This window comes from Taudactylus pleione, unplaced genomic scaffold (assembly GCF_031769625.1).
Source record: "Taudactylus pleione unplaced genomic scaffold, aTauple2 ptg000179l, whole genome shotgun sequence".
Taxonomy (NCBI): Eukaryota; Metazoa; Chordata; class Amphibia; order Anura; family Myobatrachidae; genus Taudactylus; species Taudactylus pleione.
The window spans coordinates 14,005,601-14,021,692 of record NW_028284581.1 but is presented as its reverse complement, the minus strand read 5'-3'; the positions used below and the strand labels follow the sequence as shown (position 1 = coordinate 14,021,692).

Here is a 16,092-nt window from a genome sequence, read left to right as displayed (position 1 = left end):
CAACATTATGGTGCCTATGTTTTGAATGTCTGAATTTTTTGAATGTACCCAACCCTTCTCCAGATGCTCCAGTTTGCTGACAATCCCATGCAATCGAACTGGGGCAGGGACTGATGTTAATGATTAAAAATTCTCTGTAAGGTGCTGTGTAATATGTAATGGTTTGGAGTGTTATGTCGACAGTAAAGGTCTACATCTTTAAAATGTCAAAAATAGAAATTTTAGTGTCAGAGTGAAATTTGGGTGTGGACACTATTTTCAACATGTCAACATTATGGTGTCTAGATAACAAATGTAAACAAAATAAACCAAAATCATATGTATGACCTAAAAAAAAAAAAAGTTCATGGAGAAACATTAGCCCTTCATTAATTACCTTAATAAGCTCTTGAAGTCGACATACCCACCACACCCAACTATGGCAACTGCACATTACTTAGAACATACCAATCCACAAATATTCAAGAGGTGCCAACTAGCCAAGACATCTTATGCCTAAAGCGTTTCCAGTGTGCTTTAGAAATATTAAGTTGCTCCAAACTACATGGTTACTGGCATCAGCTCTGAAAATTCCTCACTGATAACATGAGCAGACACAAAACTCTTAAACCACAAAATTTGCTTGCTTTCTGTTGTAATTATCCTGAACATACTAAGACTTATCCAAACATCACTGCAAGGAATCATGTTTAATATTTGCAAATCTGTAGTAGGAGAGGACTGCTCATTGAATAAATGCTTATTAGTAGACTCCACTTTGGCTGGTGTGGTGGTCCCGGTTAGATACCTAGGGTCAGTGTCACAGCACTCCCCACTTATAGGACGTCTGTTGCTATACTATACATGACCATATCTTCCCTTACACGATGGCTTATTATAGTTTCCTGAATGGTCTCCACTTACCTAGCTCAGACGGTCTGTGACCTGGAATGGACTACTAAGTTTCAGATATTTAGTCTTATCTAGCACAATTTTGCATTCAGGAGTGTATCATGGCTCTGAAATATTAAATTGCGAAGTAAAGAACATTAATACATGACTCTACTGGAGGTCTTCCTGTCGCCCATAAGGCTTTCTTTCCCAGCCAATATTTTGCAGGATTTTTCCACTGTTTGTTACAACACATTACTTCAAATTATTTGAAATATTTCCAAGTTGACATCTGACAATAGATCAAAAATAGTCATATTTGAACTTTCCATTGTTTGTTTAAACAAGCGCTCCTGGACTTATGGACAAGGCGTATAATAAAAGCAGTTTTACGGTTTTGTAGATTGCTGCCCACGGAGTAAATTATAATTGTATTTTCTTTGTCAGAAATCTCTTGCATGTAAGGTTTGCAAAACGCCCATCGCTTCTAATTGTGCAGCCATGTCAAGCAGTGCAACCTGTGTACCTGACATCAGAATAATTGTAAACCTTACCATCAAAAGAAAAAAATAGGGGCCCTAGCAGAGTTGAACGCGAGTCATTTGTAATTGCACCCACATTGTGTTACTGGAACTCAATGCCCATATTCTCCCATATGTAGAGTTGCACACATCTCTGCAATAGGACTGCCCCAATCCATGCGATCGGTTTCACAGCCATCATTATAATCAGTGTGCACTTGCATCAGCCCTAATCTTGGTGCAAGTGGAGAAGCAATTGAGCTACGTATGTGCATATGACTCAGCATGGTCCATAGTTGCTTACTTGGCTCCAATGCATGCACAGTGTGAAAACATGCAAGATCCATCCACAGAACTGATTTACTTTCAATGCTTTATCAGACCCATCATCCACTTTTCTACAAGTCAAATTCCACAAATGTGCAAGAGAATTATTGGCCTACATATTATAAAAGTTCACAACTTGCAGCTTAGAAGTGAACAATTAAAATCTGCTTAGATTAAAAATGCCACATGCAGCATTGTAATGAAGACCAACGTAACATACTACAACATCAAAGAAATACAGTCAGGTGCATAAATATTGGGACATTGACATAATTTTCATATTTTGGCCTCTATTCACCACCACAATGGCTTTGAAATGAAACAAACAATATGTGCTTTAACTGCAGACTTTCAGATTTAATTTGAGGGTAATTACATCCAAATCAGGTGAACGGTGTAGGAATTACAACGGTTTCTATATGTGCTTCCCACTTTTTAAAGGGGCCAAAAGTAATGGGACAAACTAAACAATCCTAAATCTAACTTTCACTTTTTAATTCTTTGTTGCAAATCCTTTGCAGGCAATTACAGCCTGAAGTCTGGAACGCATAGACATCACCAGACACTGTGTTTCATCCCTGGTGATGCTCTGCCAGGCCTCTACTGCAAATGTCTTCAGTTCAGCTTGTTCTTGGGGCATTTTCCCTCTAGTTTTGCCTTCATCAAGTGAAATGCATGCTCAATCGGATTCAGGCCAGGGGACTGACTTGGCCATTGCATAACATTCCACTTTTTAGCCTTAAAAAACTCTTTGGTTGCTTTTGCAGTATGCTTCGGGTCATTGTCCATCTGCACTGTGAAGCGCCGTCCAATGAGTTCTGAAGCATTTGACTGAATATGAGCATATAATATTGCCCGAAACACTTCAGAATTCATTCTGCTGCTTTTGTCAGCAGTCACATCATCAATAAATACAAGGGAACCAGTTCCATTGACAGCCATACATGCCCACGCCATGACACTACCACCACCATGCTTCACTGATGAGGTGGTATGTTTTGGATCATGAGCAGTTCCTTTCCTTCTCCATACTCTTCTCTTCCCATCACTCTGATACAAGTTGATCTTTGTCTCATCTGTCCGTAGAATGTTGTTCCAGAACTGTAATGGCTTTTTTAGATGTTGTTTGGCAAACTCTAATCTGGTCTTCCTGTGTTTGAGGCTCACCAATAGTTTACATCTTGTGGTGAACCCTCTATATTCACTCTTGTGAAGTCTTCTCTTGATTGTTGACTTTGACACATATACACCTACCTCCTGGAGAGTGTTCTTGATTTGGCCAACTGTTGTGAAGGGGTTTTTCTTCACCAGTGAAATAATTCTTCTGTCATCCACCACAGTTGTTTTCCGTGGTCTTCCGGGTCTTTTGGTGTTGCTGAGCTCTCCGGTGTGTTCTTTCTTTTTAAGAATGTTCCAAACAGTTGCTTTGGCCACACCTAATGTTTTTGCTATCTCTCTGATGGGTTTGTTTTGATTTTTCAGCCTAATGATGGCTTGCTTCACTGATAGTGACAGCTCTTTGGATCTCATATTGAGAGCCGACAGCAACTGATTCCAAATGCAAATGTCACATCTAGAATCAACTCCAGACCTTTTACCTGCTTAATTGATAATGAAATAACGAGGGAATAGCCAACACCTGTCCATGAAATAGCTTTTGAGTTGATAGTCCCATTACTTTTGGTCCCTTAAAAAGTGGGAGGCACATATAGAAATCGTTGTAATTCCTACACCGTTCACCTGATTTGGATGTAATTACCCTCAAATTAAATTTGAAAGTCTGCAGTTAAAGCACATCTTGATTGTTTCATTTCAAAGCCATTGTGGTGGTAAATAGAGGCCAAAATATGAAAATTCTGTCAATGTCCCAATATTTATGCACCTGACTGTATGTGGATACATCCATAAAAAATTAAAGCCTGACCAGGAATGCACCTGAAAATCTCGCAAAATTGTGTTCCCTCCATGACTGCTAAAGCAAGTCAATTATCTGGCACCATATTGAAAATGTAAAACTCGCTGTTAACACACCAGAATGTCATCAATGTGTGGATTTAAAACCCATCACTCATCCCCATCAAGTTGCAACTCAGCTTTCAATATGTGGGCTATTACATTCTACAGTCTACACCATGAGATGTGGCTATTAAATAACAAGATTGTACTTGTAAAAAATAAACCATACTGTGTGAGTTAAAATGCAGTGGGGGAACATTGACCTTGGATTATCCCAAAACTGTTTACCAAGTTTTACCCCTCTCGCACAGATAGTTTGCAGCAGGCTTGCCTACCCTCCCGATTCGGGCGGGAGCCTCCTAAACGGGTGCAGCTCCCGCCCCCCTGGAAAGGCAGGCAAGCCTCCCGCCAATCCCCCCGGCCCCCGCGCCAATACCTGTTAAACCCCTGCAGCGTGGTGGCCGCTGACGCGATTCACGCTGATTCGCGTCATTTTGGCCCCGCCCCCTGCTTCACAATGCCAGTTTTTTCGCCCCATGTCACGCCCGCAAAACATCATCTGCTCATCCGACCACGCCCCCTGTCCTGCCGATCTGGCTGCTCTCTCCCGGAAGAAGCAGCCAGATAGTCGGCAAGTATGGTTTGCAGTCACCCAGCGTTCTAAGAAGTTGCCCAATGGAAAAATAAGAATGCAGCGGTGTGTGGATGCAGAAGGGGAGCACATAGAAGGGGAACGGGGTTAAAATGTACTTAATATAATTAAACAAATTATAGTATCAGTCTCGTTATTTAATAGCCACACCCAAAATTACATTCCCGCCATAGTGTGTCTAGAATTGGAGTTCCCACAAACAGGCTGCTCTTGCCACTTTGCCCAAAAGTAAAGCGACAGGTTCACCTTTCAATATTCCCAAACACATGGGCGGACAAGTGGCCACAGCTATTGGATCCTTTGACTGAAAGGCCTGGTCACATACAATATATTGAGGCCTGTAAGATGACCACACACAGGTTGCTAGCATATATGGTCCAACCTCATTTCAACCTGTCTTATCACTGTTTGAGTTTGCAGCATATACAAGTTTTTTGAGGAGGGCGCACACAGACTTTTTTGAGGGTCTAAATGCTAGTGTGAAAAGCTTTTTGCGGGAGGCACATAATTGTTTTGCAGAGGCTATTTAAAATATAATAATTTTAGGAGGAGTACCACATAATAATTTTATGATGTTTCAAGCCATCATTATTAGGGATGATGCAATTACATGACAATGTGCATAAATCCAGCAATAATACTGCATTGCTCACAAGTTTTTCATTACAAAACTGCTCAGATAACTTTCATCCCTTATTGCTAAAAGTAATATTAGACCTAATTGGAAGCAGATTGCAAAGTCTATGACACAAAAGACCACTGATCCCAATAAACAAATGATGGTGGATCATCAGATATCAGTCGGAACAGACTGCCTGCAACTCGTAAGCTATTAAATTTACTACTAAATGTGCTTGATGACTACATCTAAATATGTGCTCAACATTGTGTTAATGATGCAATGTCTAAATGAAAGGATCTTTCAGATGTGGGCACTGTGCACAGGCACCTCATTAGTTCATGGGAGCAGGGCCGTAACTAGGGTAGTGCGACCAGTGCCATGTCACAGGGCACCACAGGGCAGGGGGCGCTGTTTGGGCCTGTCAATTTTCCTGTTTATTATCATTCTCACTTGTAGCTTCCTCTTCATTTACCCCCAGCATCTCCTGGCCTCCTATATCTCCTCCCTGGCCCTTCTCCATGAGGTCATGGCCCTTTTTCAGGTGCACTATCTTATGTCCCTATTTAAAAAATGGGAGGGGGGGTGCCAATGCTCTCTCTGGCACAGGGCACCAAAAAATCAAGTTATGGCTCTGCATGGGAGTACACTCATTTAACTGCAAGTACCGCAATTTTGCAACCTGATTCTGCCTTTTAAATGATTGCCAGTATAAAAATACTGACAGACTCGCCAGAATCGCGCCTGTGACAGCATCTCGCAGCCCATTACATAACCCCCAAGTCTTATTATCGCATTCATCTGTGTTTACCGTGTGATGACTGCAGCTTGAACAGATACGAACACAGGGATGCAAGTCTGCACTCTGACATGTTTCATGGATGCATGCATGAAGTAAGCCAACGTGTGTATGTGTATGCGTGCGTGTGGGAGGGTGGGCTCGTATTAAGTGCACTGTACAAAACAGAGATTGGGTGGGGCCCAATGGACAATGCAAAACATGCAGATGGTGGGAGCCCCATTCAGGATATACAGATGGGGGTGCATTGAAGGGGAGGGGTGTCCACTACAGGACCTGCAGATGGTGGGAGCTCCGTCCAGGATATACAGATGGGGGTAAATAGAAGGGGAGGGGTGTCCACTACAGGACATGCAGATGGTGGGAGCTCCGTCCAGGATATACAGATGGGGTTGCATAGAAAGGGAGGGGTGCATAGAAGGGGAGGGGTGTCCACTACAGGACATGCAGATGGTGGGAGCTCCGTCCAGGATATACAGATGGGGTTGCATAGAAAGGGAGGGGTGTCCACTACAGGACATGCAGATGAGGAGAGGGGAGGCCATATATCTCTTTTGACAGTGGAGATATAGAAGAAAATAGTAAGTATGCGTAATCCAGCCACCACTTGAAACAAACAAACACTCTGTACAGACAGTGCATTTCCCATAGAGAGTCATGAACTGTATAATCAGATCCATTCTTACTGCACGCCCCACATGGTGAGAGTAGCTAAACATTAATGTATGATACAGACAGGGAGCCACTGTAAGTTTGCACCCTTACTTCATATTGATTATGACTAAATAGTAAAGAAGGAATAAATGGGTAAGAACTACTATGGCTAGAACATGTACAGTTAATGTTTTAAAAAAATAAAAATAAAATTTAAAACATTTAGCCCACCTGTTTCCACAAAACGTCAAACTACTTCAGAAACCATGTGTATTCCCTGGCATAACTCCATTTTCTACACTTCAATAATTGCACGTGACAGGTTAACCAAGCTGTCATTAACAAATAATATATGACAAACATTGACAGTTATGCACATATTGCTGTAATATGGACCAAATGTTTACACAGAAATTGAAATTCAATAAACATTGCAATTAATCCAATTACTGGCACAGGCTTAGCAAATTCACGCACCCGCATGCCGATATATGAAGGCCAGTCAGTACAAACAATCATTGAAACACAAAAGTACATTCACACATTAATCTTTCACCATCATGCAGATGCTTAGCTCAGCCCATTATTACATATGAAATTTATCACCTGCCCTAGGGCTGGAGAGAAGGGTTTGTCAGCAACCAAGTTCACAATAATATACTTATTTAGAAAAATAGTTCCTAAAAAAAAACAACTAACATTTCCACACAAACCACAGCAATTGCAGCATACAAAAGAACTAGGAAAAAAAGACCATCATATATACAGAATTAATTTTATTTGCTGTATTATTTGTATCTTGATTAATGTAAAAAAATTAAAAACGCTTAATTTTATTATGATAGCTCTTGGTAATTTTTATATCCCACAATAACCAAAAATGTTTGGTTAGATTATATTGTTTTTATATAGATATCCAAAATAACTTATGTTTATTCTATAGGTCATAACTGTTGGGTGATTTTATTTTCAGTAATGACATCAGGGAGACCCATATGACAAAAGAGCCTTCCTTGGGAGCATTGGAGGTTTAGTACATTAGATCTCATTCACACCTATCCATTTGTAATGTGCTTATCAGCATCTAACTAATGCCCTAAAACATGAATTAACAAAAGGATGAATTGTTTCTGACTTTATTTTTGTAGCGCCATCTAGAAAATGAAAGCGCTCATCTGATTGGTTGCTACACACTTCTTTGCATCAGTTTTCATAACTTTGCAGAGTATTTGTGTAGATGTCAACCTGACCCAATTCATTTCACGAAATAAATGTATCTGCTTCTGAATATACTAAGTTGTTGACTAAATGAATCAGCGCTCCACAAATTAATTGATGTAAAAATAAAAGTAATACAATCAGAAAGTCGGTGCTAAGTTTGGGTGCACACAAATGTTTCCTGGGTAAAATGGGTCAGACTGACATTTGGTTTGTGTCAATGTGGAGATAGACCATATAATATTCCAATGATTTAGTGGTTTGTGAAGTATTAATAATATAGTTCTTGATTTAGAGATGGAAACTGTTTCGATGGCACCACAGATTTCCGATGTTTTCTGATCTGCGCAGGAGCTGCATTGCGCACGTGCAGAACTAATCCTGCGACGTCGTTCACAGTGTCCCGAATACACAACATGATTATCATGCTGCTGGCTTTTGGGGGCAGCGATGGGGAGCATTCCAGAAAATGGGGACTTGTCAGCCCAGTTTTCTGGACATGCTGAAGCCAGTGGCTGCGTCCATAGACGGAGTATCACTGGCCCCGGCAGCGTGATTTGCCGGATACCCTGAGTAACATGTCCGATGGCCATCTGATGTTCACGTTGTGGACTTGATGCTGCGTCTTTGGACAGTCAGCGGGTCACAGAAGCCAGAAATGGGCATACAAAGACGCAATGGCGATGTCATTTGTGTCCACCGCTGAATCAATCCCTTAGTCCAGTAATGCAAAGCTTTGAAATGCAGCTCTCTCTAGAGTGCTAAATTCATTACTTAAGATAGCTACACACTATACAATTATTGGGCCGATTTGCCAGTAATCGGCCTGATTTATTGTATAGTGTGTATAAACGATCGTTTCAGCATTTCACCGATGAAACAGTTAAAAAACGTCCACAAACGCATTCTTTCGATTATTCGGCCAAGAACGAAAATCTCGGCCTCAATTTCCCGATATTGAGCACTGTGTGTGCATTTTCGATAATCTGCCCATATTCCCTATGTTATCCTGTCACTATGTCATCCTCCTTGTGGGTGTACATATGCAAAATGAGTGTGGTGGAAAATCGGTAGCTGCTAATAAAAAATTGCACAAATGTGTAGCACAGATATTGGGGCTAGCAATTTGCTGAAAAATCGCCCCATTTCTTGCCCCGATCACAAAAATCTGACAGTGTGTATAGCTAGCTTTACATACAACATCAATTTTTCTAAGTGTAAAATGTACTAAAAGGCAAAAAGTTCTAAACAATATTCAGGGATTCCGCTAACACCACGGCAGAGACAGGCAACTTGTGGCTCCAAACGCTCAAGGAACTACTAGTCCCAGCCTGGGAATAATAAATGATCTTTTAAAGACAGACTAGCATGCTACAGTAACATTGAAGTTGCACAAAGTAAATTTAACCCTGCTGCTCAATCTCTAAGTAGAACAATATGAAACTTGCTTATACCATGAAGTTAATAACACCCTCTAGAATAGCGAAGGGTGACATTCAACGCTTGTTCCACCTGCCAAAAAGTCCAAATTAATCCTTATATGGGGAGGGAGAATAGTATATAATCCTATGAAGCCATAACCACTAAGATAAAATAAAAACATGTACCTGCCTACCTGATACATCTTTTAGATTTTCCCACTAATTCCCCAAGGCAGTTATACCATCGTTAATTTATAGACCACCACCTTATAGCACAGCGCTTTACAATGATAATATTTAATCATTCAAATAGTCCCTGCACCACAGCTTACAGTCTAAATTATCTACCACACAAACACAGTGTTAATTGAAGTTCAAATATAATTTGTATTCTAATTATTATATTCAGCCTTGATTTATTTAATTTTAAAAGAAGAACCAAAGCCTTATAGCACTGTCAAAAGCAATTAGATTGGCAGGTACGTAAACACTTTTGGCGTTATCAGCTTCCTGCACTCACCAAGTGGATTACACAACTCCTCTACATACTCATTTGATAATGAAAACGATTATTGCAGCTTTAAACTGGGATGGCTCTGTCCATCAATGGCAGGAAAACACATCATGGGTAAGTATGATTTGTTATACATGATGTCATGCCTGTCCTATCACGCACATTGATTTAATGATGGGAAACATCACTCTGCCTCACCAATAAAGAAAGCAAGAGCCTAGAAAACTGCTTGGAGCTCCAATTGCAAGTTGAAACAGGACAGGAGATGAAAGCTTAACTGATGAGTACACACAGAACCTGCACTGACTCACACAGGTGTGGAAGGAAGCTGCTATTTTTTAGCAAATCCCACTTCATAGTGGTCGAAAAGCACACATTAAATAGGTTTATACCACAGAGGCAGATAATCTATGCTTTAGGGGAGCCTTTAAAGCACTAACCAACCACATTTATTGTATACATTATTCCTTGTAAAGTTGAAAGAAATCAGTGAAGAGTAGCATTTTCAGGAGGCGCTTTTTTTTTTTTTCTTTCGAGTACTGCTCACTTCTGCTGTCTACAAGTCATTTCGGCTGCCAGCCTGAAGCATGTATCCCTTGCCCATGACATGTGCATGATATTGATTTCAAGCATTCTCAGAGAAGAGCGCCCTTTCTGTGATGTTATTTCTGCTCTTAAAATAGTATATACCACTGGTTCCCAAACCAAATCACATTAGTTATGGTCTATGTGATAGGCAAAACCAGTGATAGTGCCTTTCAATCAAAAAATATGTGGACAAACAGAAGTGATACCATGTCCACCATCACATAACTTAAGGTGCCCATCCACTTGTAGATGCGGGGACGACGGCACAATTACGACATCGTAATCGTGCAGTCGTCTCCCTAGGGGTAAAGTGCATACACTGAACGTTCAGTGTATGGACATCAACCATCCCCGAACATGGGCAACCTGACGACAGTTGTCAGGTTGACCGTCATGTTCAGGCGATGATAGATGTCGAAAACGACCAGTGGGCACACGCCTCAAAGGTCGTTTTAGATGTGCCGCCGATAACTGAGCATTTGCATGATTACGCTGCCGTAAGCGTGCAATCGCTCAGTATTATCGGCAAGTGTATGGGCACCTTTACAGTTATGCACAATCTACTTCATTTCAAAGTTTTTTCCGAATTTCTCAAAAAAAAAAAAAACTTCTGGCCTTGGGGTGCCGTGAAAAAAATGATGATACTATAGGGTGTCGTCATTCAGGAAAATTTGGGAACCACTGGTATATACTAAATCTACTCTATTATGTAAATGGCACGAGTGCCAGTGTGCTTATAAAGTCAAATGGCAAAACTGCACCCTGTGCCATTGACATAAGGGTTCACCTATATTATAAGTGAACTTTTATTAGAGATTACCATCGGTATGTCTTTGTTCTGGATAGGAATACCCACAACACTAAAACACAACAGTCAATAGTGATAATAAAAAAAAAAACATTTCTAGTACCATATGTATATGATCAATGCTATGGCAAGCAACATATACATGCCATGGGTTTATATTATGTAAAAGAAAAAAAAAAAAGGAAAAAACTCCAAACTACATGAATATACACTCAGTGCCAAATACAGTATTAGCCAGAAAAGACATGTAAACAGTATGGATGAAATGCACTGCCACCGAGCTAAGTGACATTAAACAGCCGCTATATACCATGCCCACCGAGCTGTGACATCACACAGAAGCTATATACCATGCCCACCGAGCTAAGTGACATCACACAGCCGCTATATACCATGCCCACCGAGCTAAGTGACATTACACAGCCGCTATATACCATGCCCACCGAGCTAAGTGACATCACACAGCCGCTATATACCATGCCCACCGAGCTGAGTGACATCACACAGCCGCTATATACCATGCACACTAGTGCTGCTGGATAAATGAGGCAGATTAGTACAAGACACAGGGCTCCCCCAGCACTTATGGATTCTTCACATTCCCCAAGTGAGCGCCGCAACACAGGAAACAATGGAGATGGGTCTGCTGCTGCTGTGTATGTAACCCACAGGACGGCTTCCCAGACATCCCCATCCCACAGCCTCTGTGCAGGACAATGCAGCAGCTGCAGGGGTGTGCAGCATGGGCGCAGGGAGACAGAGACACCCGGCACATCCTCACCTTGCTCTTTACCTCCACGCTGCTGCTGGCCACATATCGCAAAGTCTGGGACTTACTAAAACTTCGATTCATCTTCAATGCTCTCCCCCCCTCCCCAGCGCCTCACAGCCGAGGTATCCCCAGCCTGCAGTGTGGGAGCGCAGATCCCGGTCCTCTCCGGCGTGCCGTGTAACAGGCTGGGGGGGCAGGAGTCACTGCCGGACTCGCAGATACCGAGTCTCCGTCTCTCCCTGGCTGGTGTATTGTGCTATTATTCCCAGCGTTCCGCTCCCGGATCCCCGCAGTCCCTCTAGTCACAGCCAGGCGCCTGCTCTGCTAACAGCGCCGCTGCTGCTCCTGTTTGGAATGATCACAGAGCTGTAATTACAAGAGGGCGAACATTGCAATCCCTCTCCTGTCTCCGCTACAGGAGCTACAGCGCCATCTTGGTGTTCTGAGTTCACAGTAATTCAACTGATCATCAAATGTAACCTCATAACTGATAACTGGTCACACTAGTAAGTGTCAGCAAGGGATACACATGCAGTAAATACAATTGCATTCTCAGTAAAAATCTAATTAGCTATTTTTAAATACAAATTTGGGGCCTGTTTATCAGCTTTTGCCATAAAATGATGTGGAAACTGCAGTTTCTGCATGATTTTAGGAATTGTTACTATATACTAATTGCTTAATGCAGGAAATGTCACAGAAATCACCGTCAGAGAGCTAATTAGCACTGCAGATCGCAGTCCCCAGACTACGATCTGAACCCTATATACCAAACTCCAAAAATGAAGCTTTTCGGAGTTTGGGCCCAGTGCCGGCAACAGAAGTTTTGGGGACCGGTACAATGATGTCTCTGATGGCTCCCCCTTCACAGAGGTTGTGTGTGTATCCAGGGCCGGTTCTAGACATTGTGGAGCTCGGGGCGAAAGTACCCAGTTGCGCCCCCCCCCCCCAAAAAAAATAAAATTATATATTATTTTTTTAGATGGCGCACCCCTACGCATGCAGAAAGTGCGAACGCTTCCAGAAAGGGGGCGTGTCCTTGTGGAACACCCCCAATTCATCACACTGTGGGATGTGCCCAGCACTTACGAAGGTGCTGGGCTCCCCCAAGCTCTCCCCACGTGGTGAATAATTGCCATGTGCAGTAATGCACCTTACACAGTATGTCTGCCACATGGAGTAATGCCCTGTATAACACATTATGCCACACGCAGTAATGCCCTTTATAACACATTATGCCACACGCAGTAATGCCCTGTATAACACATTATGCCACACACAGTAATGGCCTGTATAACACATTTTGCCATACACAGTAATGGCCTGTATAACACATTATGCCATACACAGTAATGGCCTGTATAACACATTATGCCACGCACAGTAATACCCTGTATAACACATTATGCCACACACAGTAATGGCCTGTATAATACATTATGCCACGCACAGTAATGGCCTGTATAATGTATAATTATTTTTTTTTCACAGATTTTTTTTCCCTCTCTCTTGGGGACTCAGTGGCGCCCTCTAGGGGCCGGCGCTCCGGGCGACTGCCCTGTTAGCCCGACCCTAGAACCGCCACTGTGTGTATCACCTCCCTTCTCAATCCCTGCATACACCAGCCGCTGGCACTCTCCGCTGCAGCTCTGAACATAGGACACACTTATAGGCTGGTGGCACTAGCCAGGAGCATCGAACGGTGTGGGGTCGCGCTGGCGCCGCCCGGCAATACCACTAATGGCCAGTTCAGTCTGTAAAAAGTCTGTGCTGCTGCTGATCTTTCAGTCAGAAGCATCAGCTCCGTACAACAAGGGAGGGGAGAAGGGGCGATCACGCCCATTCAGCCACCACGGTGTCTGTTTACGAACTGCCAGCAGGGGGGGGCGCCTGTCCCTTACTTTGCCAGCGGCGCTTGGACCCCAAGATACACCCCTGGTGGCACTATAGCCCAGTTTGGAACTTCGGGTCCCCACTAAACCTTCGGGCCCGGGACATGAGTACCCTTTATACCCCCTGTCACCGGGCCTCTTTGGACCTGTTAGTTTCATCTTCGAATGTCCCGCAGCCTTCGGTCGGTTCCATAAACTCACACTGTGCGCATGCACAGTGTCAGATTCCCCTGGAAAGTCTTCAACAAAATGCTGGTGATATAACTTGCAGGAATAGTGGTTACCGTAACTGTTGTCAGGGCCGTAACTAGGGTGGTGCAACATATGCCATGGCACAGGGCACTGCAGGGCAGGGGGCGCTGCTTGGGTCTGTCAATTTTCTGTTTATAATCATTCTCACTTGTAGCCATCTTTTCTTTTATCCCCGACACCTATTGGCTGCCCCTATCTCCTCCCTGGCCGAATCCACCTCTATCTGGCTGACTCCCCAAGAACCTTCAGTCACATCCTCTTTACTTTACACACACATTTCAAAATACTATCATAGTGTCACATCTCACATGGCAGACAAACACATCACACATGGAAAAAAAATATGAGATATGGTAAGAACTTACCCTTGTTATCTCTATTTCTACGAAGTCCATAGGGTTCCACAGGATACCTTGGTATAGGCGATGGCGGCAGACATCCAGGCACCACAGAGTTAAATTTTCAGCCTCCCAGGATGCACTGGGGTCCCTCTCCTATACCCCGCCCCCAAGCCTCAGGCCACTCAGTTTCGTAACAAGCCATAGGCCAGAGCAGGAGCAAAAAAGAGAGAGAAGACAGTCTGGAACACACAAGAATCACATTCTCACCAGAAGGAGACGGAGAAACCGGTGACCAGATCAAAGCCCATCTGCAGTACAGGTGCGACAGGGCGGGAGTCCTGTGGAACCCTATGGACTTCGTAGAAAAAGAGATAACAAGGGTAAGTTCTTACCATATCTCATATTTTCTACTTCAGGGTCCATAGGGTATCCACAGGATACCTTGAGGATGTCCCAAAGCAGTATCCTTTAAGGGTGGGGACGCTCCTGTGCTGTAAGGAGAATCTGCCGCCCGAAGGAAGCATCCTGAGAGGCGAAGGTATCAAAAGCATAATACCTTACAAAAATATGGACAGATGACCACGTGGCTGCCAATCACCGCTGAACCGCTGAGGCGCCACGTCGAGCTGCCCACGAAGGACCCACAGACCTAGTGGAAGAGCTTTAATAGAGGATGGAACAGGAAGACCTGTGAATAAATCCTGCCAAAGTTAGCGTAGTGGCAGGCCAACCCATTTTATGGAAACCAGAAAGGACAAAACCGAGAGTCTGATTTCCTAAATGGACTGGTACGGTCAACTTAAATTCTTAGAGCCCGTACCACATCCAAAGAGGCCTCACCAAGAAAGGACTGGAGAAGTAAAGGCAGGTACTATAATTTCCTCATTGATGTGGAAACTAGACACCACCGTAGGTAAAAAACCAGGGCAAGTGCGAGGCACTGCCCTGTTCCTAGCAAAGATTAGAAAAAGGGAGGTCTACATGACAAAGCCCCCCATTCTGAGATCCTACCGGCCGAATCAATGGCCAGAAGGAATACAGTCCTAGCCGTAAGCCATTTGAAATCCACTGAGTCCAGTGGATCAAATGGCGGTCCTCAGAAAGCCCTAAGGACCACAGCCAAATCCCAAGGAGCCACAGGTGGAACAAAGGGATGCTGAATATAATGTACACCCTGCACAAAGGTGCGGACATCAGGAAGAGTAGCAATCCTACGATGAAACCAACAGGGCAGAAACCTGCACCTTCAGGTAAGCAAGGTGAAGACCGTTATCTAAGCCCACCTGTAGGAAAGCCAACACTCTGGATATCCGGAATACCCGATGAGCATAGCCTCTAGGGCGACACAACTGAAAGAACGTATGCCATACCTGATGGTAAATTCTTGCAGATAAAAGCTTCCGAGCTCTTAGCATGGACAGAAGCCCTGTTGACTATAGAGCTGGAAAAACTCCTAGACCTTAAGAGGGCAGTCTCCACCGCCACACCGTCAAGGACAGACAACCCAAGTCTGGGTATCAGCCAGGATCCTGAGACAACAGGTCCGGTCATAGAGGCAACAGCTTCAGAGTGTTAACTGAAAGGCTCCAAAGATCTGAGTAATAGTGCCGTCTGACCCACGCACGAGCTATCAGCAGGAGCGTGCCTCCTTCTTGCTATTACTGGAGGAAGAAGGGATAACGAAGGGACGAGGTACACAACTTGGAAGGTCCACTGGACCTACATATGTCTACCATAAGAGTCTCATCTCTGAAAGGCTCCATTTGTTCACCAGAAGATTGAACACCTCCTGATGAAGAGGACATTCCCTGAATGCACGTCCTGACGGCTGGGAAAGCCTGCTTTCCATCTGAGGATTCCTGAATGAACACTGCCGATGACAGCAGAG

The 16,092-nt window shown here is 43.4% G+C and overlaps 1 protein-coding gene across 2 annotated transcripts in view; it reads right to left on the bottom strand.

The window, feature by feature from the left end:
* Nucleotides 1-16,092, bottom strand: part of PARD6G (par-6 family cell polarity regulator gamma) — a 156,223-nt gene that overhangs the window by 123,482 nt on the left and 16,649 nt on the right. Inside the window, exon 1 of one of the 2 annotated variants that reach the window (XM_088475878.1) lies at nt 11,729-12,166. The exons of the other annotated variant lie outside the window; for it this stretch is intronic. Coding sequence (XP_088332004.1) covers nt 11,729-11,800 — 72 coding nt within the window. The 5' untranslated portion in view covers nt 11,801-12,166. Of the gene's footprint in view, nt 1-11,728; nt 12,167-16,092 lie in introns of those variants that run through there. 2 annotated transcript variants of the gene reach the window in all.